The sequence below is a fragment of the Lolium rigidum genome, chromosome 2 (assembly GCF_022539505.1).
Source record: "Lolium rigidum isolate FL_2022 chromosome 2, APGP_CSIRO_Lrig_0.1, whole genome shotgun sequence".
Lineage (NCBI taxonomy): Eukaryota > Viridiplantae > Streptophyta > Magnoliopsida > Poales > Poaceae > Lolium > Lolium rigidum.
Genome location: NC_061509.1, coordinates 5,571,114 through 5,596,313, shown reverse-complemented (window position 1 = coordinate 5,596,313; position 25,200 = coordinate 5,571,114). Strand labels below are relative to the sequence as shown.

The window sequence follows — 25,200 nt, the reverse complement described above, 5'->3', positions numbered from 1 at the left end:
TGAGAATTGAAAAAGGGGGAAAGAAAAAGAAGAGGTGGTGCAGCCAACTAACTTGTCACCATATTTAAGCGGTTCTCGTGCTACCCTCTCAGAAGATTTAGCTCCTTTCCTTCTCCTTCCTCTAAACAGAACTACTTGTTCTTCATCGTCATCACCATCATCAGGATCTAGATTTCTTTGCTTGATTCCTCTTCAGAGTGAAACTAGTTCTGAAGATTCAGAAACTAAGGTGCTTTACAAAGTTTGGCAACTGAAGCCCTTGCTCTGGAGGTAAGTTGCCCTCTGTTGTTCTCTACCTGTTATTCATTCATGTATCCATGTGATCCTAGGCCTTGAAGAACAATCTTTTGTTCAGCATTGCATGAGATCTAGGAATTTGCTTCAGGCTCCGGAAATGAAAAAGAAAAACAGCCAATTTATTGTACATTTGCCACTCGTGCAGGAGTTTTTTTTGTGTGAAAGGCCTCAGCAATGGCGGTAAAGATGAAGGGGATCTTTAAAGGTCTGAGGATAATCTCGCAAATGTTTGGTAATAATCCCACCTTTTTTTTTTGTTTTTCCTCCATTTTTCCATGGCATGCCTTGAGTTTTATTTATATATCTAAATAAAATATGTTATGACAACTTGAAATACAATTACATTGACATATTTTTGAGACATAAATACAGTTAAAATATTCTGCCTATGGCTACGAGAATCTCAGAAATTAATGATCTGTTGTTCTCATGCAGCTCATAAGGAGCATGAGATGGAAATTGGGTTCCCTACAGATGTAAAGCATGTGGCTCACATAGGTTTGGGCACCAGTGACACATCTCCAAGCTGGGTAGGCATAAAAATAACTTGGATTCCCGTTCAAATTATCTTCATGTAGACCAGATTAATTATGCCTTCATATTATGAGTCTCTTCTGTTATTTTAGTACTGTAACTCATTGGTCATGTGCATTGTTCATTTTAGATGAATGAGTTCAAGTCAATAGAAGATATGTCTGCAGGCTCTCTGAGCACAGCCGGGCAGTCAAGGCAAACTTCTTGGACTTCTACAGGTAATTACATCCTCTCATATAACCTAAGAAGGATAAATTCATATATGCCTAGACATTACCTATAATATATAAGACAACCATTGTTCCAAAATCTGGATGACTAATCATTAATGTGCATAAACGTGAGAATCTTTCTTGTCCCGTTCTTCTAATAATTAGTAGTGGCACACCACGACACAATTTTCCCATTGGTCGCCTGCATGTTTACAAGCTGCTGACCGGTAGTAGTATTTTATTTCTGCAGACTTTGAGCCAGCAAGATCCATGCTGCCCACTGAGATTAATTTCCCAGATAAACAAGATCAAGAGTCCTCCTCCTGCCCGCCAAGAGGCCCAAGGAAAGCAAGGCGGAAGAAGCCTAGAGAATCATCTCCTAACTCTGCAAGATCATCTTCCTCGAGGTCAAGAACCTCGTTTGCGACAGCGTACGACGATTTCAATGAGTCGCACAGAGGGTTCCGGGTCGTGTAAAAAAAATGATGTGTGACCACCTTGCATGTACATGTTTCGGTTTAGAGAGGGAGGGAGATTATTTATGATTTGCTTGATTCTTTGTCCATTTTAACGGTGGAGCCATAGTTGGAAATACAAAAAAAAAGTTGGAAGTAAATTCATGATATTTTCTCAATGACATCTCTTGTCACATTATCTTTCAAGCCATATAACTGTAAAAGAGACCGGTCGGCATGCCTGCCAAAGTAATATCAATGATCATGACATGGGTTGCTAAGACCAGACCCTATGAAATGTTTCTTCCACACCAGGACAAACATACTTTTGACATGATGAGATGCATAGAAGGCTCATCATGCCTTTAGTTAGCATTATGTATTGATAGAAAAGAACTTTAATTATGCTTTCTAAAAATTTGGAGCAGGATAAGAAAGAAGAAGAAGATCTCTTGTCCCCTCGAGGCGACGGACGGGGCAACCCCTAGCCACCACCGGCTGAGCCTCCCACCACCTCTCCATCCCCATCCCTCCTCCGCCACCACTAGGGCTTCGGCCGGGCAGCCTGCTCATTGCTGGTGGCAGGGGGTTCTTGTCTCCTTTTGTGCGGGTCTGCGACGTGGGAAGCTACCCCATGGAGGAGGTGGTGCGCATCGCGAATCACGGGTGGCGAGTCTTCCCTGGCGGTGCAACGCACCTGGGGTTGCAGTGGCACGATGGACGGCTGCTCGGTGGTGATCCCCGTGGTGCTGATCTGGCGGTGGAGGCGCGCCCTCGTTCATGGTCTCAACGCTGCCCTTCGGCTGCCGTCGGGTGATCGTGGTGTGGCGCTGAGACTGATCCGGCACGGCGGCATGCTGGTGGCAGTGCAGCAGGGCGACGCGGTGCGCGGTGGCTGCCTTGCGTTCAGCCCGATCTCCTCCTCCACAACGCTGCTCATTGTCTGGAAGGCATGACGGCCAGGTTCGCCTCGATCTTCTGGCCTTTTCTGGTGGGTCGGGCGGCCGAGATGGCCGGTTGCATGGGGGCTCAACCTGAATAACGGAACCAGTCCTAGGGTTCCTCTTGGAAAAGACGAAGATCTGCCTAATGCCTAATGTTGTCCTTCTTGATATTGGACGAAGTGTCGTGTTTTGGAAGGCTCCGCCGGGAACTCCCATGGACGCGTTATGCCTAGAGTTTGCTGGATGAGATGGATTTGGTCGTGCGCACCATATTTTTTCGATCGTTTGGTACAGGAGGGAGCGGCGCGGAACTCTTCTATATGTTGCCTTCATGGGACATGTTTTGTTCTATGATGAAGTCAGAGGCGAAGCATGTCATGGAAGTCGAGATCGGAGGACCAGTAGTGGTGATTTGAGCTTTTGTGTCGACGGGGAACTTGATTGGAGCTTCAGGATTCGTAGCAGCGGTATGTAAGGGAGGCTACAACACAGGTAAAGTTTAAAGTCTTACCATTCAGGGTGAAAATCCAAGGCATGCCCTTAATTGGTTGTGCCCAACAATGGTCGTGTTGAAGGCATTGCTTTGAGAGCGGGGACTATCTTCAGGGAAAAAACCCAAGATCTACGATGGGATGATGACGACGCTTGTGTATTGTTTTCTTGTTGGAGGCGTTGTTTTTGAAGAACTTGGACTTTAGCTGTTATCATGGTGGTGGTTGTAATGCTGTTGCGAGGACCGTAACACTGTAGCGGGACTTTTCCTCATTTTTAGATTCTTTTTTTGGTTGTGTGCATCCGTGATGCCATTAGGATACTGCGTTATTGGAGAGTCTAGATTAATTGGTATTTTCACGATATTAATATATCCCCTTTATAAAAAAAGAAGATAAGAGTCACCAAAATGAAACCTTAGAACATGATTCGGATTTATCTTTAGACCTTTGTGATGATGGGAAACATGGCTTCGAGGAGATAGTTCCTCTTCGTCAAACAAAAATAACGAAAGTTTATGAAAAGAAAAGAGAAAATCGCACCTCGAGTGGTGCCTAGAAGCGTAAGGCTGAACAAGAAAACCTAACTGCCCTTTTATTTAATCATGAATGGTAGTTTTTGGAATAGCGCCAGTCTTAAGAATTCTACAAAATATAACTTTGTGCGTGAAAATATCAAAGATCATAAACTGACTTCTTTGCTAATCTAGAGACTGGTAGAGATAACTTTTAGGTCCTTTTCTAAACCACATATGTGGAGGCCAGGACTTTTAGTGGTATTGTCTACCCCCAATTGGGAGGTTGGGGGAATTCTTATCGGTATTAATGCAACTTCATTAATTGTTCAGTATGTGGTTACTAGAGATATATGTGTTAAATTTTACATGGCTCTAAATCGAACAATTTTAGATGGGTCTTGGTAGCAGTGTATGGGGTTGCTCAAGATGAGCAAAAGCCAGAGTTCTTCGCCAAATTAGTTAGAATATGTGAGGACGAGCCTCTTTCGATGTTAGTAGGTGGTGATTTTAATATTTTAGGGTGAAAAGGAGAAAAAACAATGATAATTTTAATGCTTGATGGCCTATTATTTTCAACGCTATCATTGAGTCTTAACTTGAGAGATATAGCTCTTGCAGACAATACAATTGGGCTAATTGACGAGATAATCTGACTTATGAGAATCTGGATATAATCTTTGCTATCGTGGAATGAGAACCACAAATCCATTTGTTTCAGTGAGGGCTCTAACTAGATCGGGGTCTGATCACACACTACTTCTTATTGATTCGGGCGATCAAGCCTTCCCAAGTAATAAGTTTCAATTTTCTTTCGAACTAGCTTGATTGAAGCAAGATGGTTTCCTTGAGATGGTGGCTAACGAGTGGGCTTCCATCTCTATGGGCGATAATCCGACAGAAATATGGCAAAATAAAATTCATCATATAAGACAATATCTTGATGGTTGGGAGAAAACGTAAGTGTCTCTTATAAAAATTGAAAAAGAACATTGGCTTAGTATTATCGATATCCTTGATCATAAGGCGGAAATTACTCCTTTAGATGAGGAAGAGAAAAAGACAATGCACAATGCTCAAGATGAGGTTGCCAAATAGGGACTAAATGGGCCCAAAGGGTCAAGGTTAAATATAATAAAGAGGGTGGATATATTACCAGATATTTTCACCTAATTGCAAATAGCAAACACAGAAGAAAGAAAAAGATTCAACTTGAGCAAGATTAGGGGACAGTCATAGGTCAAGAATACCTAAAAAAAGTATTTATGAATATTATAAATTTTTATTTGATCCACCGGATATTAGTCCTTGTGTTATGGATGAGTTTTTAATAAATGATATAAAACAAATTTCAGCCGATGAAAATGCTATCTTAAAAGAGGATTTCACCGACAAAGAAGTTTTCAAGGCAATCTCGCAAATGGGAAAAAATAAAGCAGCGGGTCTAGATGGGTTTCCTGCTGAATTATTTCCAAATGTTTTGGTAAGTTATAAAGGCATATCTTATGGCGATGTTTACTAGCTTTCAAAGAAGAGAGTTACCTCTTTTCCATCTCAATTTTGGAACATCGGTCTGTTACCAGAAAAAGGAAACGCGGTTCAGATTCAGTAATAGGGTCCCATTTGCCTCCTAAATGTTAGTTTTAAGGTATTTACTAATGTTGGTACGAAATATACTGACATACATCATTGAGAATGTGGTTCAGCATACTCAAACCACATTTATGCCCAGGAGACATATTTTAGAGGGGTGGTTATTCTGCATGAGACCATCCATGAAATTTATAGGAAAATATGGACGACGTCTTATTTAAAATCTACTTTGTAAAGGCTTATGATAAAGTGAATTGGTCTTCTTTTGCAACAAGCAATGCGTGCGAAAGACTTTGATCCGAAATGGTGTGAATGGGTTCGACAATACATAGAAAGGGGGAGTGTGCGCATGTCATGACTTTCAAACAAAGAAGGATTGCGCCAGGAAGATCCTCTATCTTCTATTTTTTTAACATAGTTGCTCATATGCTTGCAATTCTTATTGCGAGGGCCAAAGAAGATGGTCAGGTTAGCGGTTGATCCCTTATCTAGTCGATGGGGGTATTTTCATTCTCCAATATGCACATAATATTATTCTACTTATGAAGCACGAACTAGACAAAGATTTGAATATGAATATAGTTCTTTGTATTTTCAAACAACTATCATGCCTCAAAATAATTTTTTACAAGAGTGAGATTTTTTCTTTTAGGAAAGCAGAAGAGGTAGAGAACGAGTACACGATTCTTTTTCAATGTGACATAGGATCTCTCCCATTTAGATATCCAGGGATACCAATTCATTTTCGCAAACAGAAAAAAGGTGAGTGGAAGCCGGTAGAAGATCGTTTTGAAAAAAAGAACTCAGTTGTTGGGTTGGTAAGGTACTTTCATATGGCGATCACCTTACTTTCATAAATTCAGTCCTCATGAGTTTTCCGATGTTCATGCTTTCGTTCTTAGAGACACCTACAGGGTTAATAAAGAGACTAGACCTTTTCAAATCCCGTTTCTCTTGAAAAATTTATGGTCATAAAAATAAGTATAGGTTTACAAAATGGGATGTTATTTGTAGACCTAAAGACCAGGGGGTTTAGGGGTATAAGTTTTAGAATTAAAGAATAAAAGTTTACTTAGCAAGTAGCTATATAAGCTTCTCCAAAATAAATATCTAAAAACTAAACTCTTTCTCAGGTTTCAACTAAACCAACAGACTCCCATTTTTGGAAAGGTCTAATGAACGTCAAGGATGCCTTTTTAAAAAGAGGTTCTCTTGTCATAGGAAATGGACATAATACTAGATGTTGAGAAGATACATGGTTAGGAGATTTGCCTCTAAAATATGAATGTCCAACCTTTTATAATATTTTCTAATCATAGTAATGTTACGATTGCAAATGTTATGGGATCGAATCCGTTAAACATAAGTTTTAGGTGAGTCTTATCGGGGGTGAGTCTTATCGGGCAATAAATGGGATAGATGGGTACACTTGGTGTTGAGAGTCATGATGGTCCAGCTGATCACCAACAATGAAGAAATTTTTCGGCGGTCTTTAACTACTTTTGGCTCTTTTGTTATAAAATCAATGTACCTTGGCTTGATTAATGGGCACACGATTTATCTGAAGAAGTATATTTGGAAAGTTAAGGCACCACTTAAAATCACAATTTTTATATGGTTCCTTCATAAGGAAGTGATTCTAACTACGGATAATCTCATCAAGCGGAATTGGCACGTATCTACTAATTTTTTTTGTGATCAAGCGGAGACAATACAACATCTATTCTTTTCATGCCACTTTGCAAGAATTCTTTGGAGGACTCTTTACATGACGTTTATTATACCTACTCCCGTCTAATGTCACAAACTTATTTGAGAATTGGTTAAATGGTGTGAAAAAAAGATAAAGGACATGTTAGAGTTGGTATGTGTGATTATTATGGGTTATATGGACTGTCTGATGATTTTATCTATAACGGAAGAAGATTTGCATCATTTCTGCAGTCCTTTGTTTACACATTGGATCCATATGTCATTCTTTTTCTAGCCGACGGAGCAGCGCCAAGACATAGATATTGGGTGCAACCATTTAATGATGGTAGCATAGATTTCTATGACTGGTGTGACTGGAGGTAAGAGAAGCGCATCACATGAAGAAGCTTTGGCGTTGTTTGATTTTAGTCCTTTTTAGGTGACTTATCCATGTGGACACTTTATGTGATCCATGAACGGTAATAAGTTGTAATAATTTAAGGTTATGCAATAAAGAGTCGTATGCATCAGTTGATGCAGAGGCCCAGGATTCTCCATTTCAGGAAAAAAAATGTACAAGCCCTTGGTAGTTCCTTCGGAGAACAACACTACTATTATGGGCTTCCACATTGGTCAGCCAACCTTGAGCAACATTTTGCAGGATCAATAGTTTTTTCTTCGAAAAAATGAAAAGCCCAAAACATCGACAAGCATTTCACTCTAGACATGAAACAGTGTTTCAGTGACCATCCTGACAATGGATTTTATAGGTTGTGTCATCCAATACTCTACACAGATACACCATGATCTTCCACGAAGATATCCGCACGGTATGCCTCCACTAGAACTCCTCACAAAAGTGCGCCAATATAGACCAACTTGGTAGTCCTCTACCTCATCAATAGACTAGTCTCCACTCATTAATGAAGGGTGAGGTGGCCCCACTGCCTCACTGGTATTCACTGATTTGGATGGACATGTGTAGGCACTAGCGGATCTAATTGTAGCTAGAGGGGTGCACAAGACACCAGGTAGAATTTTTTTTCTTTGTAAATGAGCATTTTTTTCACCATGTATGCACCCTGGAAAAGGTTATTTTTATCTGATGTGGCACCTCTGGGCACCCGGTTACCGAATGCTCTAGCTCCACCACTATGTGTAGGGATGACACCCGCAGGGTATGGATACCAGGTGGAGCCATCCCATACCTTTACCCGTCGCACTCGATCTTACCCGTCACTCGTACCCATAACCGTCAAGTATAAGTATTTCCCTTACCCGTCACCTTCTAGGGTAAATGGGTACTCACTAGAAAAAATAGCCGCGCTTACAACACATTAAATTGATCAAAAAATAGTTGTAATAACAACATGTAACCATAATTTATAAAAACAAACCATTATAAACATCAACACAAAATTATGAACAAGAACATATTATTAACAACAACATTCTCACAAAACAGAGACACTTACCATAAACAGGAACACATTGGGATGTGATCACGTAAAGATGATATGAATCAAAGCAATCCTAAATATGGGGTCTAATCCTCTCAAACCTACCAACGATTGTGAGACCATGAAGCGTGAGATTCAGAGAATCTACGTGAATGTGTGATTAGGGGAAAATTAAGTACTTTAGAATATTAAGATGATCCACTTGTGAAAGTTTGGACCGGTAAATGGGTATGTGGGTACCGTGCCCTCTCTACACAATGGGTATGATATTTTCCCATTTACATATCTATGGATAATGTTTTGTTCCATACCCATGGGTACCTATTGCCATCCCTACTGACATGTGGGCATGCATCAATTAACCGCCTCTAGATGAAAGCGCCCGAGCCTCACTATAAGAATGGAAATTTTCACATGAGTCTAAATACCCCTAGATACCAAATACAAATGAGTACAATATTCGTATTTTCATCCATGGGTAACCTGATGAGGTGTGGGTCAGGTAGGGATACAAATGTTGTGCCCAGGAATTACCCATGCCTCAACCGAATATACACATAATGAAATAAATAACTTTTTCCACAAGACTTTTGGATGCCAGAAATGTATCGCATATATATATATACTTTGGAGATGTACCACATACCTGATCTTAGGCCCAACATGTGTCATAAATTGCATTATGGTTGTTGTATTAATATATTGTTGAGTTTATTTGCTATTTTATGGGCTATTACTTTTACATGATGGGAAACCTGATGGATACCGGATAGTCATGGATATCTACCAGGTATGGGCATGGGCACGATTTTATACCCATGGTATCTTCCTGGATGGGCGATATACATCTTCATTGACATATATATGTGTTATATTGCTTGACCCATTCAAATTCAACCCATTGTCAACTATAAGTCTCATTCCCACATTGCTACCACGAGACCACACATGTTGGAAAGAGCCACCAAACTGACTATTGCCTCTAGTGGACGTAGAGCGACACTAGGTTGGTGATGATAAGCGACATCACATTATTTACAATTGTTGCCTATATACGATTGTGTATTATTTCTTCAAGGCATTTTCCTAACATATGAACTACATTTAGTAGCTTTGGCATCACATGTTGTGATATCTAGAGCCGCCATTACGGAGGAGCACCCCTCACCGACAACGACAAAGGAAGGGAGAGCCAATAATTGCGAGTTGGAAAGGACATCTCCCACCCAGAGGCGCTAGTAAGGCCTCCTAGCACGAAGCACACACATGCTGCCATCGACATTTTGGCTCCTGCCGCCACACCTCCAGTAGAGGACCCCACCCACTACCAGTTGTCGACAATAGCATATTGTATGCCACGCCAGCAGTGCCCGCCTCCATTGCACAAAGGTTATGTGACGAAAATAAGAGACTAGGGTTGTGCTGCTTGGGCTGCATGGTGCCAACATAGGGAGATACAATAAAGAGAGGCGAGTGGCTACGTGTGAAGGGATTGCGTGCCGTGTCATCCTATGGTGATGCGGGGGCCTAGGGTCGCTACAGACTCAACTAGATATGACTCCTGTGATTATGCAACTACTGCTTGTTCTGCTTGAACATGAGAAATGTATATGTTTTTAACATATATAACTCGGACATGTGTGTGGTTGCTGAACTATGTTGCGATGTGCTAGTACTATAATAAAATGTTTAAGATTAGCCAAAAAAACGATAAAAGCGACCAAACAGACACTAAAACAAATAAAAATAGGTGGACCAAACGGCTGTATGATTTTTTTCAAGAACATGCACAAGCTACGCGTGGCTTCATTCATTAAGATAGGAAAGAGGTTTCTGATTACAAGAACAAGCGCAGATCACATGTCGATCTGTCTCTCCACACCCGCACACACCTCCTGCCTAAGTTACGCCTCTCATAGGCCCACTGATCGCTCTACGATCCCACAACCTGGCGCTCTTCCATTGCTCAATTCGGCTGTAATCCGTATGCAAAGCTCCATGGGCAGAACCGCCACCTTGTCGAAAGTCTTAACATTCCTTTCTAGCCACAATTCCCTAGCCGGTAAGTATCACCAAGGCATTCACCTCTTTTCTACTAGGAGCCGGGGTGCCTTCTTCTAGCCGCTTCCACCAATCATGTATCATATCATGTGCAAATGGGGAATGATATACTGGTAAACACAACCTCGAAAAGAGAACATTTACTTTTTTCGATAAAGGGAATATATTAATATCAAAAGATACCAATTACACTCAGCCTCTGCAACAACGCACCACCCTAATGGCACTACGGATGCACACAGCCAAAAATGGAAAAGAAAACTAAGAAACAAAAGTCCCGCTACAGTATCTCAGGCCTAACAACAACAATACATCCACCACCAAGACAACACCTGAAATACAGACTCTCCAAAAGTGACGCCTCCAAGAAGGGAACACTGCTCCAACACCGTCGTCGTCCGATCAAAGATCTTAGGTTTTCACCCTGAAGATAATCCCCGCTCCCAAAACAATGCCTCCAACAAGATCATTGCCAGGCACAACCAGTTAAGGCCAGGCCTTGGGTTTTCACCTGAAAGGTAGGACTCTGAAGTTCACTTGCGCTATCGCCCCCACATTCATACTGCTGGTGTGAAGCCTGGAACATCAAGCAAGTCCCTCAACATCGCGGAGACTTGAACCTCCCTTAGCTAGTCCTCCCATCCTGCCTTCATGATATTCTCTTCTTATGACTTTCATCATGGATCCATAGTCACTTGATGTCAACACAGAAAAAGAGCTTCGCGCCGCTTCCTCCAGAACCAAACGGTCGGAATAAAAGCATGGGTGCACGACCGAATACCACCCGATCCAGCAAACTACAGGCAAAAGATGCGATGTTCCATTCGCCGACGGAGCCTTCCGGAACTCAACACTCCAGCTAGATGAACAGGATCAGCATCCAGTAGGTCTTCATCTACGCAGAAGAAGAACCCTAGGACCACCACCTTCAAACCCGAAGCAGACGAACAGGCCCCCACGCCGCCATCCGCGGACCAACGATGACGACGGAGAATTCGGTGGACGGCGGTAGCCGCAACCACACCATCCTCGCCCCGCAGATCGCCGCCCCTTCCTCGCGCCGCCAGCAGAAGCCAACGATAGATCTCGGCGGGTCCAAGATCCAACAGCCGCCGCCGCCCCCATCCATCGCCGGAGGCCGTGGAGGTGGAGCCGCCGCCGCACGTCTAGGGCCACCGCCCTAGACGCGGAGCACGTCGAAGTCGGTGGTCGCTCCTTCAGCCGCTACCGCCGGTCGCCGCCTCCAACAACCCCCCGTGCACTTTGGCGCCGGGGCCCGCCGCCACCGTGGCCAGCGCCTACGACAGCGACGGAGGGAGAGAGCGTAGAGGGAGGGGACGGCGGAAGGAGAGGGATCGGCCCCCCGGCGGCGCCCAGGAGGGGTTATGGGAGATGGGTTTCGCGTCCGAGAACGTTTACTAGACCGTCCACATATATTGATGTAGGTCAATCGGGCCAAGCGTGAAAATACACGATGATCACGAAGACATAGCGAGAATCTTATCATCTGCCTCACTGAAACCGATGGGCGTGACCATAAGGTGAAGTGGCAGGGAATATATGAATAATCTCAAACATGAAACATCAAGGTCAAGCAGACAAGAATCCTGTTCTGTACAGCACATATCGAAAAGAAGAGGCAAGCAAATCAGAAGGAACTTTTTTTTTTTTGAAGGATTCTTTTATCGGTATTGTTTTGGGAGGACCATTTGAGCCATCTCGAACTTAGTAGCAGGCTCTAACATGTCTATCGGGGCTTTATTAGCAGGCTGTGACCAGTTTAGGATTGCTTCTAATCTGCTGTTGTTACTCAGGCCGAAACACTAAATTGCTCAGATATCCTCATGCCATTGCTTTTGAATTAGGCTGTTTTCCCTGGGTCAATTTCACCCAAGTTGCAAAAATTAAATAGCACTAGCATGAAAACTTGCAGGGGGTCGGGGTTTTACTCCCCTTTTAGGAAAAGCAAATTAAACATGAAACTTTTTAGTTTCACAACAATTATGAAAACACAATCATGTGTGTTATACAGGGAACATAACTAATCAGACCTCATCAACTTAACCGGACCCTGAAGGCAATGCTATGTTGAGTCCGTGATCGGCATATCATGTGGCGCCACGTGTACTAGACCACAACCCCGTGGAGAACGGCGTTGCCTATGCACGTCGACCCACGGACCGGTGCACACGAGCACAAGCTATGAATATGCCTGTGGCACTTGGCGAGGCTACGTCAGCTCAGCTGCAGAAACACAGCAGAGCAGGGCACAGCAGAGGACGCCATTGCAGCCAGGGCAAGCACAAAGACAGCTCGAAAACTTCGCAGAGAGATAGCTGCCTCACCTAGCTCAAGGTTTCCATCGAAAGCAAAGCACCCCGTGCGCGTCACAACTCGTAGATCGAGACCTACAAATACCCAGCAGTCTCAAGCTCTTCCATATCATCCAGCAGTAGCCCAAGAAGCACTTGTACAATCTTGATCCTCTGACTATCTAGCCAGCGGCTGAGTATTGATCTTGGAGCTTGGCCATGTCGAAGGCAGCTGGTTACAGCCTTGGGTTCGCGTGCTTTGCACTGGTGGCGGCCATGGCCAGCGCCACGCAGTTCCAGGTCGGCGGTAACAACGGCTGGAGCTTGGCCGGCGCCAGCGCACAGTCGTACAACACTTGGGCCATGAAGAACAGGTTCAAGATCGGCGACACTCTAGGTAATAATTCAGATATGAAGAGATCTTCGTCAGGATTTCAGCCATGAGTCCATGACGACCCCGCATTTGGCCATGTCCCATGATCAAACCTCGCTTCTTCTGCTAATGGTGGCTTTTGGCTGTGGTTGTGCAGTGTTCGTGTACCCCAAGGACACGGACTCGGTGCTGGTGGTGCAACCGGCCGACTACAACGCCTGCAACACGTCGTCGTACGACAAGAAGTTCGCGGACGGCAACACCGTGTTCACCCTGGACCGCGCCGGCGCCTTCTTCTTCATCAGCGGCGTCGACGCCAACTGCCGCGCCAACGAGAAGCTCATCGTCATGGTCCTCGCGGGCCGCAATGGCAACTCCAGCGGCGGTGCCCCGCCTTCCTCGCCCGCCGCCGCGCCTCCGGCGTCGAGCACTGCGACCCCGCCGGCGGCAGCGTCTCCTGCGCCGTCTGCTTCCAGCCCGCCGCCCGCGACGGTGTCTCCTCCCGCGCCCGCTCCTAAGGCTCCCAGCCCCACCTCGGCCCCTCCCCCCGCTTCCGCCTCCGCCCCGGCGACACCGCCCAGCTCGGCACCGGCGGCCTCGTCCCCTCCGTCTGCTCCTCCGAGCTCCTCGCCACCGTCGCCCACACCGTCGGCTCCGGCCGGCGTCCCGTTGATGCCGCCACCAGCGACCGCTCCGGCCGGCGCCGATGGAGGATCGACGAACACGACCGGCGCGTCTCCTCCCACCGGCTCCACCAACCAGAACAGCGCCGGGTTCATGGTGACCGGCGCCGCCGCCTCGGCCGCGGCCTGCATCGTCGGCTACGCCATGCTTGCTCTCTGAGCTCTGAAGCGTGAGGGACGAAGGGCGATCCACTTGTGTAATTGAGATGTGTGTGTGTGTCGATTGATCTCTTTGTACGTATTCGTTTTCCATCGGATGAAATAAAGCGGAAATGGGATGATTCTTGAGAAAAGCGATGGAAGCCCGCACGGCGATGCCGTGCCGGCGATTCAGACGGACGGTGCCCCGTGCCCGCACCGCGCGAGGTCGACGGCGAACATGAATTGAACGGCAGGACGGGACGAGCTCCAAACACCAGGCAGCTTCACCTACATGAGTGACCTCAGCATTGACGTCGCCCATGTGGTGACCAATTCTTCCACAAAATTATGAAATAAATTTAAAACATAACTGAAACATGAATATTTTTGTGAAACAAACCGGAGTGACGTCAACAGTGATGTAATTAGTTTAACTATTATTAGTTTTATACTAAACAAATGTCAAAAGGCTCACCAATCTTAAAGCAGGAAGTGGACGGTAGATGTGCCACCGGTAGGTACCGTTGCCGGTAAAATCATTGTGTTCGGGACGAGCTCCTCATGGCTAAAATGGTGCAAGTAGCGGCCTACATGCCCGATGAGCCCTCTACCGTGTGATATCGCCATATCGGGAGGGTACCTTCTGTTTTTGGCCCGTATGTACCTCGGATACCTTCTGTTTTACAAACTTCAAAATATTTTATCTTCTAAACCTTAAGTTGAAATTCCGATCTGTTTTCACGTTTAGGTTTTTCACGAGGAGTCTTCAAAACAAGATTTTATTTCTATTTGTTTTTGCAACTTTTTTATGTATCTAGTCGCTCCTCATCCATGTAAGCCTTGCATGGTGATAATAGAGTATCATCTTTTACGTGATTAGACTGGATCACATACACACGCTTTAAACATGTAGATCATTGCTATGACAAAAACTTGTAAAAATTATCCGGTAACTACGTATAATGTGATTGGTAACAGTTAAGTAGTAAACTGGTTGGTAGGTACAGTACTATAACCTCACAATTAAGGTTTAATTTATTTTTCATCAAAACATACTCCAGTCTAAATGTGTACCCAGCAGTGAAAATGTGTCATCAATTATATTAACAATTTAAGAGAAAATTTATTTTAACTTTCCGGATTATGGAAATATTCCTTACATGCATGCAGACGTTGGACCCTTCACCCCTATACGAAAAGATAAGATAAGCTATTTCATAGGCTTCAGAGTTTAGAGAGGAGGAGAGGCAGAGGATGCTGGCCTATCCAAACGGATTTGACATGACCAAGTACAACGAGATGGTCAAGTGTGTCTTGGCTAAACAAGAGAAAGGAGAGCCACTGAGGCCAGATGGCAAGGGTTTAGGGTTTAGAGGCAACTCAAGTCTTTACCTAAAATGGTGTCTGGTTGGTTAATAATATCTTCTGCAAGTCAAGTGGCTGGTGTAGTTAAAATTAAGTATCTTGTGCAGTCCTAAAAGAAAAATAATTTGTTCCAAATCTGGTTTTAAAAATAGGATTTGTCCAAACTCCTTTCCCCCTAAACGGTCAAATCACTTCATATCAAAATATCTCAGAGACTGGATATTTTACCTCAACCTGTCTGTAAAGTTGCATAGAGTAGTATACAGCCTAGTTACCATGTTGTACTCGTAAGTTTTTCTTCAAAAGAAAAGGAACTAACTTTCCTCTCCAATTTCCATTTTAGCATCCAACAGTTTGTTACAAAGCTCAAATATAATTAAAATTTAAAAAGAAGACATAACCTGAAAAGTGAGGGGTAAAGTCCCCATATGTGCAGTTGTATGTGTTTTATGATGAACGTAGTAGGAGATCGAATATAAGGGACAAATTGAGCACTCTCAGGGCCGGCTCAAGGATTTGGAGGGCATCAGGGCAATCTTTATAAATAGGCCCTATTTAGGCTGAAATGGGCCTAAAATTTTTTCCTCTACCTTTTCCTACATGCACTATGCCAGAAATAATGGGCCCCCATTTTGGTTGGGCCCCGGGCCGTCACACTTCTTGTCCCGAGCCAGAGCCGGCCCTGAGCACTCTCTTCCTAGGCGCAGAAGTTCTATATCGACGTCATTTGAAATCATATCTACATTAACCTTTAAGATTTTGAAGAGCTGTGTAAGTGTTGTGTTCTTACAAGACCGGATGTTGATCTACTTTGACAAAGAAATGCGGTGAACGAATATGAATGGCACTAAGGGCCAATTAAAGAAATCAGCTGACACCAAAACAAAACCGCCAATGCTTGAGTGTGGATAAAGATCTGTTGATCTCTAGAACCTAATTAAACACCACGTACTAGCTCCTCTGCGTCTACCATGAGGACAAATAAGAGGATAGACATGTGCTGACTCTACCACGGAAACATTGTTGTCAAGAAGATCCATAATAACATGTGCCTACACACAACATTGATTCAATGTTCCCATGCCTCCTGGTTTCAACTTGGATACCAGAAGTAAGGAAAACTCACGACATCATAGAGCGAAGAGTGTGATTGGTGGCCACAACTAAGGCTAGGCTAAGTCCTCGCATGTATTATTTGATTATCTACGCACACAAAAAAGTGCATTCTCTTTGGTAGCTGGGAATATTGACTTGCATGGACCAACTATTCCATCCAAAAACTCGACCGATGGATGAGAAGAATGAGTGGTTTACTCTAGCTGCTTCAAGACTACCCATCACATGTGTGTGGGTGCGTGTCTCCCTCTTGCCAATATACATACCAAAAGGGAAATGTGTTTTTCTTGGTTTTAAATTGCATCAGCTTGGTATATGCGATTAAACCCACGTCCTTTTAACTCCGGTATCGTGATATCTTACCCAGATTCATATCAAATTGGGATACAAAGCGGGATCCCGCCAGATCCCACTTCTAGTTCGTTTAGAGTATTTTTGGTTCAAAATTTGAGAGTAAGTTTTAAACCATACATCTTCAAATGAAATAGAAATGAGATTTTGGCCTGACACCTCGATATCAATTCATGCAAAAGTTGAAGTTGATATATCTCATAAGGAACTCTCTGGCATCACAAATTCTTTTATAAAGAGTGATTTTAGAATTAAAGAGTATACAATGTTTTGTTTAATTTGAGTTGATCATACTTTACAATCAATCACGTGAACCAAGGTGCAAAAAGCTACAAACTGATTCAATCCTACATACGCCACTGATACCAGGGCCACCAGCCTATCACGTATTCACGTTCCTTGGATCCTAACGAAAACGAGCTAAGCCACAGCCACGCCGCCGATATACCGACTTTACCGGTAAAGCATCGATTCCAAACTCCAAAGGCACACGCTGACACACTCGCACGTAGGCGGCAATGGGGTGGCACGGCACAGGGCGCAGATCGCGAAAAAGGACACCACCGGCTGAAGCTGGGAAGGAATGGGGCAAAAGTCACCGGCATCGGCATGCATGTGCAGGCGCTCCCGCCTCTACATACGTAGCTTGAGGCGACCGCCAAAAGCAAGGCACCCCACAGCTTGTAAAGCCTCACGTACGCCGCATGCATATGTGCCTACAAATACGTACCTCCTGGCCGCCTCCAGAGATCCACCCACATACGAGCATCGAGAATACATTTGTAGCTACTTATCCATGTCGAGCCATAGATCTTGTGCCCTGGTTCTCGCCTGCGCCGCTCTCATGGCGGCGGTGGCCGGCGCCACGCAGTACAGCGTCGGCGGCGACAATGGCTGGGCCGTGCCCGGCGCCGGTGCTGAATCCTACAATACCTGGGCGGAGAAGACCGGCTTCCAGATCGGCGACCAGCTCCGTAAGTTCGCATGCTCTACCTTCCCTGCAGCTCCAAGCTAGCTTCCATTTCGACCGTGTCGTAAAATTTCGTGATGTGATTTTGACGTGCTGTTTGTGCGCGTGCAGTGTTCGTGTACCCCAAGGACAAGGACTCGGTGCTGCTGGTGCAGCCGGCCGACTACAACGCCTGCAACACCACCTCCTACGACAAGCAGTTCGACGACGGCAGCACCGTCTTCGACCTCGACCGCGCGGGCGCATTCTTCTTCATCAGCGGCGTCGACGCCAACTGCCGCGCCAACGAGAAGCTCATCGTCATGGTCTCCGCAGCCGCCGCCGCTGCAAAGGGCGCTCCAGCGCCGAGCCAGGGCTCGCCTACAACGACTACTCCACCGCCATCACCTCCCTCGAGCAGTGACGCCGGCGATGCCGCGCAGTCTCCGCCTTCTTCCCCCAAAACTCCAGCCACGCCAAACGCTCCGGCTGGCGCCAGTAACTCCACGGCGGCCAAGGGCACGCCTCCTGGAGCAGCCAACGGCGCCGGCCTCACGGTGGCAGGCCTCGCCGGCTCGTTCGTGGCATGGGTTGGATACGCCATGCTTGCTTTCTAGTGCTGTATTGCAAAAGTGATCCAGCACCGCCCGGTCTTTTACGTTTTAAAGGGCGAAATGAGCTTTGCACTGTAAAGGCAATGTGTCTTTCTCCTAGAATTCTTTTCCGTTTGGATCAATGACAAATGCAATATGACTGTTTCAAAATGAAATACTAGTAAACACACGATATTAACATTCCAGGCATTGAGAGAACAAACAATCGTGCACAGAAGAAAATCAAACAGCCTAATAGTTCGAAATAAGGGAGGCCTACAGCTCGGCCATTTCCAGTTCAAAGAAAATAGCGGCCTCGGATCTTAGAAAAGGGACAATCCTATAATATCTTCACATAAATATGCACCGGACATTTTCTCAAGCAAAACATAGCTCCCAATTAAACTGACAGTCAACAATTCTGAACTACAGTTAACGCTAACCCTGGTAAGGACAGCACCAGAATATGAAACCAATATGAAATACAGTTAACGCTAACCCTGGTAAGGACAACACCAGAATGAAACAACAATATACTGCTATCTGTTTCATAACAAAATAAGCAACATGAGTAGATATGTGTTCTTCTGTTGCATATATGCAGCAGGACGTCTGAATTTACCAGTGCGTCCCATTTTCATGCCAGATGGAGCAAGTGCCCTGAGAGCGGATTGAGCACGCAGTAGCCTTGGTCTTGTTTCCTCAAGTGGCACGCAGCTTAATGTGCAAGGTAGTGATTCCAAACTCGTGGAAGTACAAGTAGGAAATATATCAGAATCCTGGAAATAGACACCCAAACAGGCGAAGCAACTTTTTTTTTTTTTTTTGAGATATACCTTGCAACATCTTGCAAAGCGAGCATAGCTGCATATGGTGATGCCTCGTCACAATCAGCCTTGAAGTTCATTCCACTTGCATGAATTAGGGAACAATCAGTTTTATTTTCAAATCATCAAATGCGGACAAATCACTATATGGAATGGAAGTACAGACTAATATACCATTAATGCGGACAAGGGTCTCCCTCCCAGACAAGTCAGTAACATGCTGCAGACAGACCCTAAGACCGGTAAGAATCTGAACAGCTCATGAGAGCACCGACCACACCGACTATAACAAAAACAGTACATACGATTAATGTGTCATTGAATTATCCGAAGATATGAGCAACTCCGAATACATGCTCCCCTTCACGGGTAGCAGGTCCAAGAGTAACATTCTCGTTGCAACATAATAGCTTAAACACGGGCCTGCAGGTATTTCGATCGTACAAGCATGCAACCATTTCTGACGCTTCAGAGATAGGTTCTTGCCAGAAATCAACTTTTAGCACTTAAGAACTTGATGCTACATATGGAAAAACGAAAGGAAGCATCTATGTGAGGGTTTGCATTATGTACAGACAGACTACATGTCGAAGTAGGCCAGTAGTTTGCTGCAGCTGATGATCTTAGTTTAGCACCACAACATATGCAAGAGAAGCAGCGTCAATCAGTTGCTGAGTTGCGTCCCGTGTGAGCTGCTATCGATTTGTTATACTCTCCTTGGATCCTCTTCAGCCTCACGAGTCACGACCACATCACTCATTGTCATCCTTTGTTCAGGCGAGTCACTCGAGCAGAGCAAACCCAACTCCAACAACGGCACAAGAAAGCCTTCCAGGCTAAAGTTTGAAGGCACTTGCAGTAGCTGATCATCCACAACATGGACAAGCTCTGCAGGAAATGCCTCAACAACCCACCGCCTCAGGCTTAGATCTCCTACAAAAATTGAATCTGTGGGTCTCTTTCTAGTGAAGACTTCCAAGAGCATGATTCCGAAGCTAAACACATCGCTCTTCCGTGATGCTTTTCCACCAGCTCCATACTCTGCTCAAGATAAGGTAGAAACATTATAGCATGACTGCTGAACCTTAAATAATTAATGGTTCGACAATAATTCGATAGAGCAAGCAAGAGCACAAATAGTAGCTAGTAGTTGCAGTACCTGGTGCCATGTACCCAACAGTACCAGGCATACTTTCAGAGATTGTGGAGCTGCTCTCACCTAGCAGCATCCTTGCAATGCCAAAGTCTGCCACATGAGCTGTCATGTCCTCATCGAACAACACGTTGCTAGGCTTCAAATCACAGTGCAGGATAATCTCGTAGTGCTCATGGTGCAGATACTCCATTGCTAGTGATACATCGAGCATGCATGACACGTAGTCTCTCAAGGAATCCCAATTGTGTTGTACCTTGAGAGCAGTGTAGGAGCCTCTCTAAGCTGCCATTGGGCATGTACTGAAGCACCAGCGCCCTGAAGTCCAAGTTAGAGCAGGTATTCAGTATCCTAATTAGGTTCCGGTGCCGCGCCATGCGTAGTGCACCACACTCTCTATCAAAGCTTCTAATGGCCAGTTCCAGTTGCATGTCTAGAACTTTTACAGCAACAATCAAACCGCTGCTTAGTTGGCCCTTGAAAACTTCTCCAAAGCTCCCTGATCCCAGTAGGTTACTCTCACTAAAATTATCGGTAGCACGAACAAGCTCATGATAGGAGACCAACTGATGGCCGATAATGTCAACCATGTCAGAAGGAACTGTCATCCCATGCTGCTTTATTACTTTCTTCCTGGTAAATGCATACATGCTGAAGGCTACAACTACCACGATAATAACAGGGAGCAGAAATTTCAGCATATGAACATTGGTTCTATGAGTGTAACTTGGACATGGTGCAAATCCAAAATGTGAAGCACCACAAAAGCCTGAGTTCCCAATCAAGGATTGCTGGCTGATGTTTGAGAAAACACCTCCATCAGGTATCTGACCTTGTAGCTTATTGAAAGACAGGTTCAAGTTGGTCAGGGCGGTGAAATTGACTAGGTACTTTGGGATTGTACCGGAGAGAATGTTATGGGATAAGTCCAAAGTTTGCAAGCTAGTTAGCTTGGCAAAGGATTCTGGAAGTGAACCATAGAATGAATTGTGTGATAGGTTCAAGTAGGAAATCATTTGGAGTTGTCCAATCGAATCTGGGATGCTACCAACTAAGAAGTTGCTAGATATATCTATGTTGTTAATTTGTTTCAAATAGGAAATATAAATTGGTAGTGTGCCCTTCAAGAAGTTTCGAGACAGGTCTAGCTGGACAAGGCTATCGAGATGAAATAAACTTGGCGGTATTGTTGATGATAGTTGGTTATCAGACAATATCACGTATTCTAACTTAATGAGGTTTCCAAGGCCCTCTGGTATGGAATCAGAGAATTTGTTGCGTTGGAGGTATAGGGTTTCTAGTTTCTTGAGCATTGCAATTTGTGATGGAATAGGGCCAGAAAAGTTATTTTCTTCTAGGGAAAGCAATTGAAGACTCTCCATCATCATGACGGATTCTGGAATTGCACCATGCAGTTGGTTTCCTCCAAGATCTAGCCAATTGAGGACAGTTAAATTGGAAATTGTAGCGGGAAGTTCTCCAACTAAGTTGTTGTCAAATGCTTCGAAAGTTTGTAGCTTACTAGATAGATTACCCACAAAGGCAGGGAGGACCCCGGTGAAATTATTCGATGCTATTCCAAGAAACTGGAGCTCTTTACAGGTGGAAAATAATATGGACAAGAAGCTGAGATCGCCCTGGAGGTGATTTTGTGCAACATTAAAATGCACCAAAGAGTGCTCAATGTTACCCATTGTTGCTGGTACTGATCCAGTGAGCATGTTGTCATCCAGCAGCAGATATTCGAATTCTGAGAGGTTACCTAGAGAATGAGGAATGGGTCCTGTTAGTTGATTGCTTGAGATATGTAGAATCGAGAGTTGGCGTAGCTGTCCAAACTCTGCTGGGATGGCTCCAGTTAGCTTGCAGAATGATAGCTCTAAGAGATATAGCCAAGTGAGGTTGCTAAGAGCAACCGGAATTGGGCCAATAAGATTATTCCCTCCTAAGGAAATGTAGTGAAGCTGAGTCAACTTACCCAACCATGCTGGCACGACACCTTGAAACGAATTACCACCCAGGGATAGAACTTCAAGGTACTCACAAGATGCAAGTCCCAAAGGAATCTGACCGGTGAAACTGTTCTCCCCGATGCTAAGTTTTCGTAACTGTGGGAGGTTAAAACTGTCGTTACCTGGCAAAGAACCAGTTAAGTTGTGGTTGTGGAGGAGTCCAAGACCATACAGTTCAGACATGTTGAAGATGGCCGGAGGCACTAGGCCAGTGAGATGGTTGAATTCCAGGTTAAGAAATTCAAGCATTCGCAACGAGGAAATGGAACATGGTATCTGTCCTACCAGGTTGTTGTTGCCGATGTTCACAACAGCTAACATAGGGGTGTTATTGAATAGATTGATGGGTATCGTACCAGTCAGGTAATTCATGTAGAGATTTATGTCACGAAGATTATGCAGGTTCTGCAGCTCTACTGGAACTGGACCAGAGAGATGGTTAAACCTTAGGAAGAGAACCTGGAGCTTTGTGAGGTTTCCTAGGGTTGGGGGGATCCCACCTGACAGGCTATTTTGGCCAAGATCAAGATATTCGAGGCGACGTAACCTTCCCAAATCATGTGGGATTGACCCTGTTAGATTGGCATTAGTGAGGTTGAGGACTGAGAGGAAAGATAGATTACCGAGTTGAGGAGTGAGGAATCCATGGAGGGGCATGTTCGGCAGCTGCACAGCCGTGACACGCTGCCTGCGCCAGCTGCACGAGATGCCAAGCCAGTGGCAGAAGGATGTGCTAGTGGTCCAGTTGCCAGCAAGGATGCCCAGAGGATCAGAGAGCTGGCCTTTGAAGGACAGCAACGCAGCGAGATCAGAGTCGCTACCATAGTTGTTGGCCGGATTCAGAGAGGAAGCAAGTACGGAGGACAAGGTGATCAAGAACAAAATGGGTATGCATGGAAATACAACTGCCATATCGGGGACAGAGATGCACTGGTGAGAATGGAGCAGCCTTCTTATCTTTCGTAATGCAAGGATTTGTGTCAACAACAGCTTTTGGTAGGCCTCAATTGTCATCTAGTTCTTTGCACATCAAAGACCTTAGTGCTGGTTAATTAATCGTTTGTGCATCAGTGCCTTCAGTGGACAGTCCAATATTGCAGCTGTGGAACAACATGACAAAATGCTCTATGTTTGATAATGACAGCAACGTTAACAACACGAGCTTGGATACTAGTAATTAAGTTGGAAAGCCAAGCCATAACAAAATATCAATTTTCAACAGATTGTTACATGCACTAGATGATGTGCGAATCGAATTCGGAGTGGTGAAAAATACATACCCTTCTACAGGTATATTGTAGAAATGATTAAGTTGCGGCAGTCCTACATTAACTTTGAGGCGATAGTGGAGTGTAGTGACTTGGAGTGACAGGCCCTACCACTAATCCACCATAGCTTCTTTGGGCTTGAATTTCTAAAAGTGTTTGTCTGTCTTTGACTGGAACTTCACTACACCTACGTGCAGGGACAACACTGTAGGTCATACTTTGCATGAATAATTGGGAAAATCTTCACTCCGTCGTCCAGTCAATGGTCGCACCACCGAAGGTTGCCGTCCGGAGGGAATAATGGAGAAGGGCTGTCGCCATCCATGTGGAGGGAGGAGAAAACAGGAACTGATGGCAGACGATGGTGGCGGCTACGTAGCTCCCTTCTTGGAGGCATCATCTTGGAGAGCTTGCACTCAGCAGCTAGCGTGTGTTTCTACTATGGTTGGGACGGAGGATGTCGAGGAAATGGCCCTGAGTGGATGATGTTTGTGCGTCGAGGCGGCGGCCTTGGAAACCATGGTGGGTAGAAGTTTCATGGGGCGGATCAATTTCTTGCATGGATTGGGTGACAATCTTTTGTTGCTAGTGTGGCTAGATTGTCGGCTCCGTCAGAGTTTAGACTTTATGTTAAGGCAGCGGCCCCGGATGTTAGTGGCTTAGTACGGCGGTCCTGGATGTTGGTGCGGCGGCCTTGGTCTACGAGTGCTTTGCCCAGTGCAGCTTGGGTTGCGGGTGGTTGAGTCATGCGGCATCGTGGCCAGGGGCGGAGCTCTTTGAGCTAACCCTGATGCACATGCATCAGGGTCCAAGATTCTTTTGTCTAGTATTTGGAAGATCAATGACTTAAGTGCATCAGGTTAGCTAGAGAAAGGTGCATCAGGGAAAGAAAAATTCAGCTAGCAAAGGCTGCAGACTTGAAGATGCATCAGGGAAACTTTGGCTCCAGCTCCGCCCCTGATCGTGGCTCGAGTCCAGTACGTTGGATAGCGGTTCCGGAAGGAGGTCTACTGGACGTGGCGAAGCAGCTAGATGTCGGCGCGGCGGCCCCGAAAATTTTGAAATGTTGAGGGTGTCGTCCTCGTGTCGTGCGGACGACGGGTTGCCCTTGATGCTGGTCATTGGTGTCGCTTTGGCACAACTCCATAGAGGGTTGACTTCTTCATCTATGTTGGAGCTTCCTGTGTTGCTCTTCCCATAGCTTCACTGTGCCTTCTCTTCGGAGGTGGTGAGAGGTCCCATGTTTTTGGCGGAGTGGTGTTTTGAGCTTGGCTATGATTGTTCTCAGGTCTAGAGTGGGCTTGGCCATGTGGTGAGTATGGGTGTGGCTCTGTGTTAGCTTGTTGTATGGTTTTTGCCCGATTTTTCCTAATTAATCAGACACCTTCTTTTTAATCAAGGCAAAACTTTTTTCCTTCGTTTAAAAAATAAACTACAACAACATCACAGACTTTTCCCAAGCAAGTTGGGTAGGCTAATTACACATCAACACCCACACATAGAAAAATAAACATTAACGAAAAAGGCGTTCACAGTTGTATTGATGTTCAAAGTGATTGATGTTCTAATTATCACTATTTGCACCAGCAATTCAGACTTGGTGATATCAAAAGTGATGCATCCTGGAGTTATATCAATAGTTGCACATATAAGACCATCCTTGTAGATAGTGGCGGACGCAGGAAAAATTGGAGGGGGGCACACCTCAAATTTTTTTTTGCACCATCCAAATTGTGAAAAACGTTTGCGAAATGAACAGTATATAAGACGTCAACATTGAAGTTCAATACATATATCAAATGT

General features: G+C 44.9%; 3 protein-coding genes and 1 pseudogene across 3 annotated transcripts; 3 read left to right on the top strand and 1 right to left on the bottom strand.

Annotated features, from left to right (window-relative positions):
- LOC124685880 (CRIB domain-containing protein RIC10-like) lies at positions 1–1,529 on the top strand. Its single transcript, XM_047219907.1, has 6 exons — positions 1–34; positions 130–270; positions 443–529; positions 733–827; positions 962–1,049; positions 1,294–1,529. Exons 3-6 carry the CDS (start codon positions 472–474, stop codon positions 1,518–1,520), a joined length of 468 nt encoding a protein of 155 aa, XP_047075863.1. The 5' UTR covers positions 1–34; positions 130–270; positions 443–471; the 3' UTR covers positions 1,521–1,529.
- An 11,218-nt stretch (positions 1,530–12,747) lies between these two features.
- LOC124685879 (early nodulin-like protein 2) lies at positions 12,748–13,889 on the top strand. Its single transcript, XM_047219906.1, has 2 exons — positions 12,748–12,963; positions 13,097–13,889. Exons 1-2 carry the CDS (start codon positions 12,786–12,788, stop codon positions 13,780–13,782), a joined length of 864 nt encoding a protein of 287 aa, XP_047075862.1. The 5' UTR covers positions 12,748–12,785; the 3' UTR covers positions 13,783–13,889.
- Positions 13,890–17,391: 3,502 nt separating this feature from the next.
- Positions 17,392–18,161, top strand: LOC124685878 (early nodulin-like protein 2). Its single transcript, XM_047219905.1, has 2 exons — positions 17,392–17,569; positions 17,677–18,161. The coding sequence occupies exons 1-2, from the start codon at positions 17,392–17,394 to the stop codon at positions 18,159–18,161; spliced, it is 663 nt and encodes a 220-aa protein (XP_047075861.1).
- A 1,128-nt stretch (positions 18,162–19,289) lies between these two features.
- Positions 19,290–23,041, bottom strand: LOC124685877 (annotated as a pseudogene).
- Positions 23,042–25,200: the final 2,159 nt, after the last annotated feature.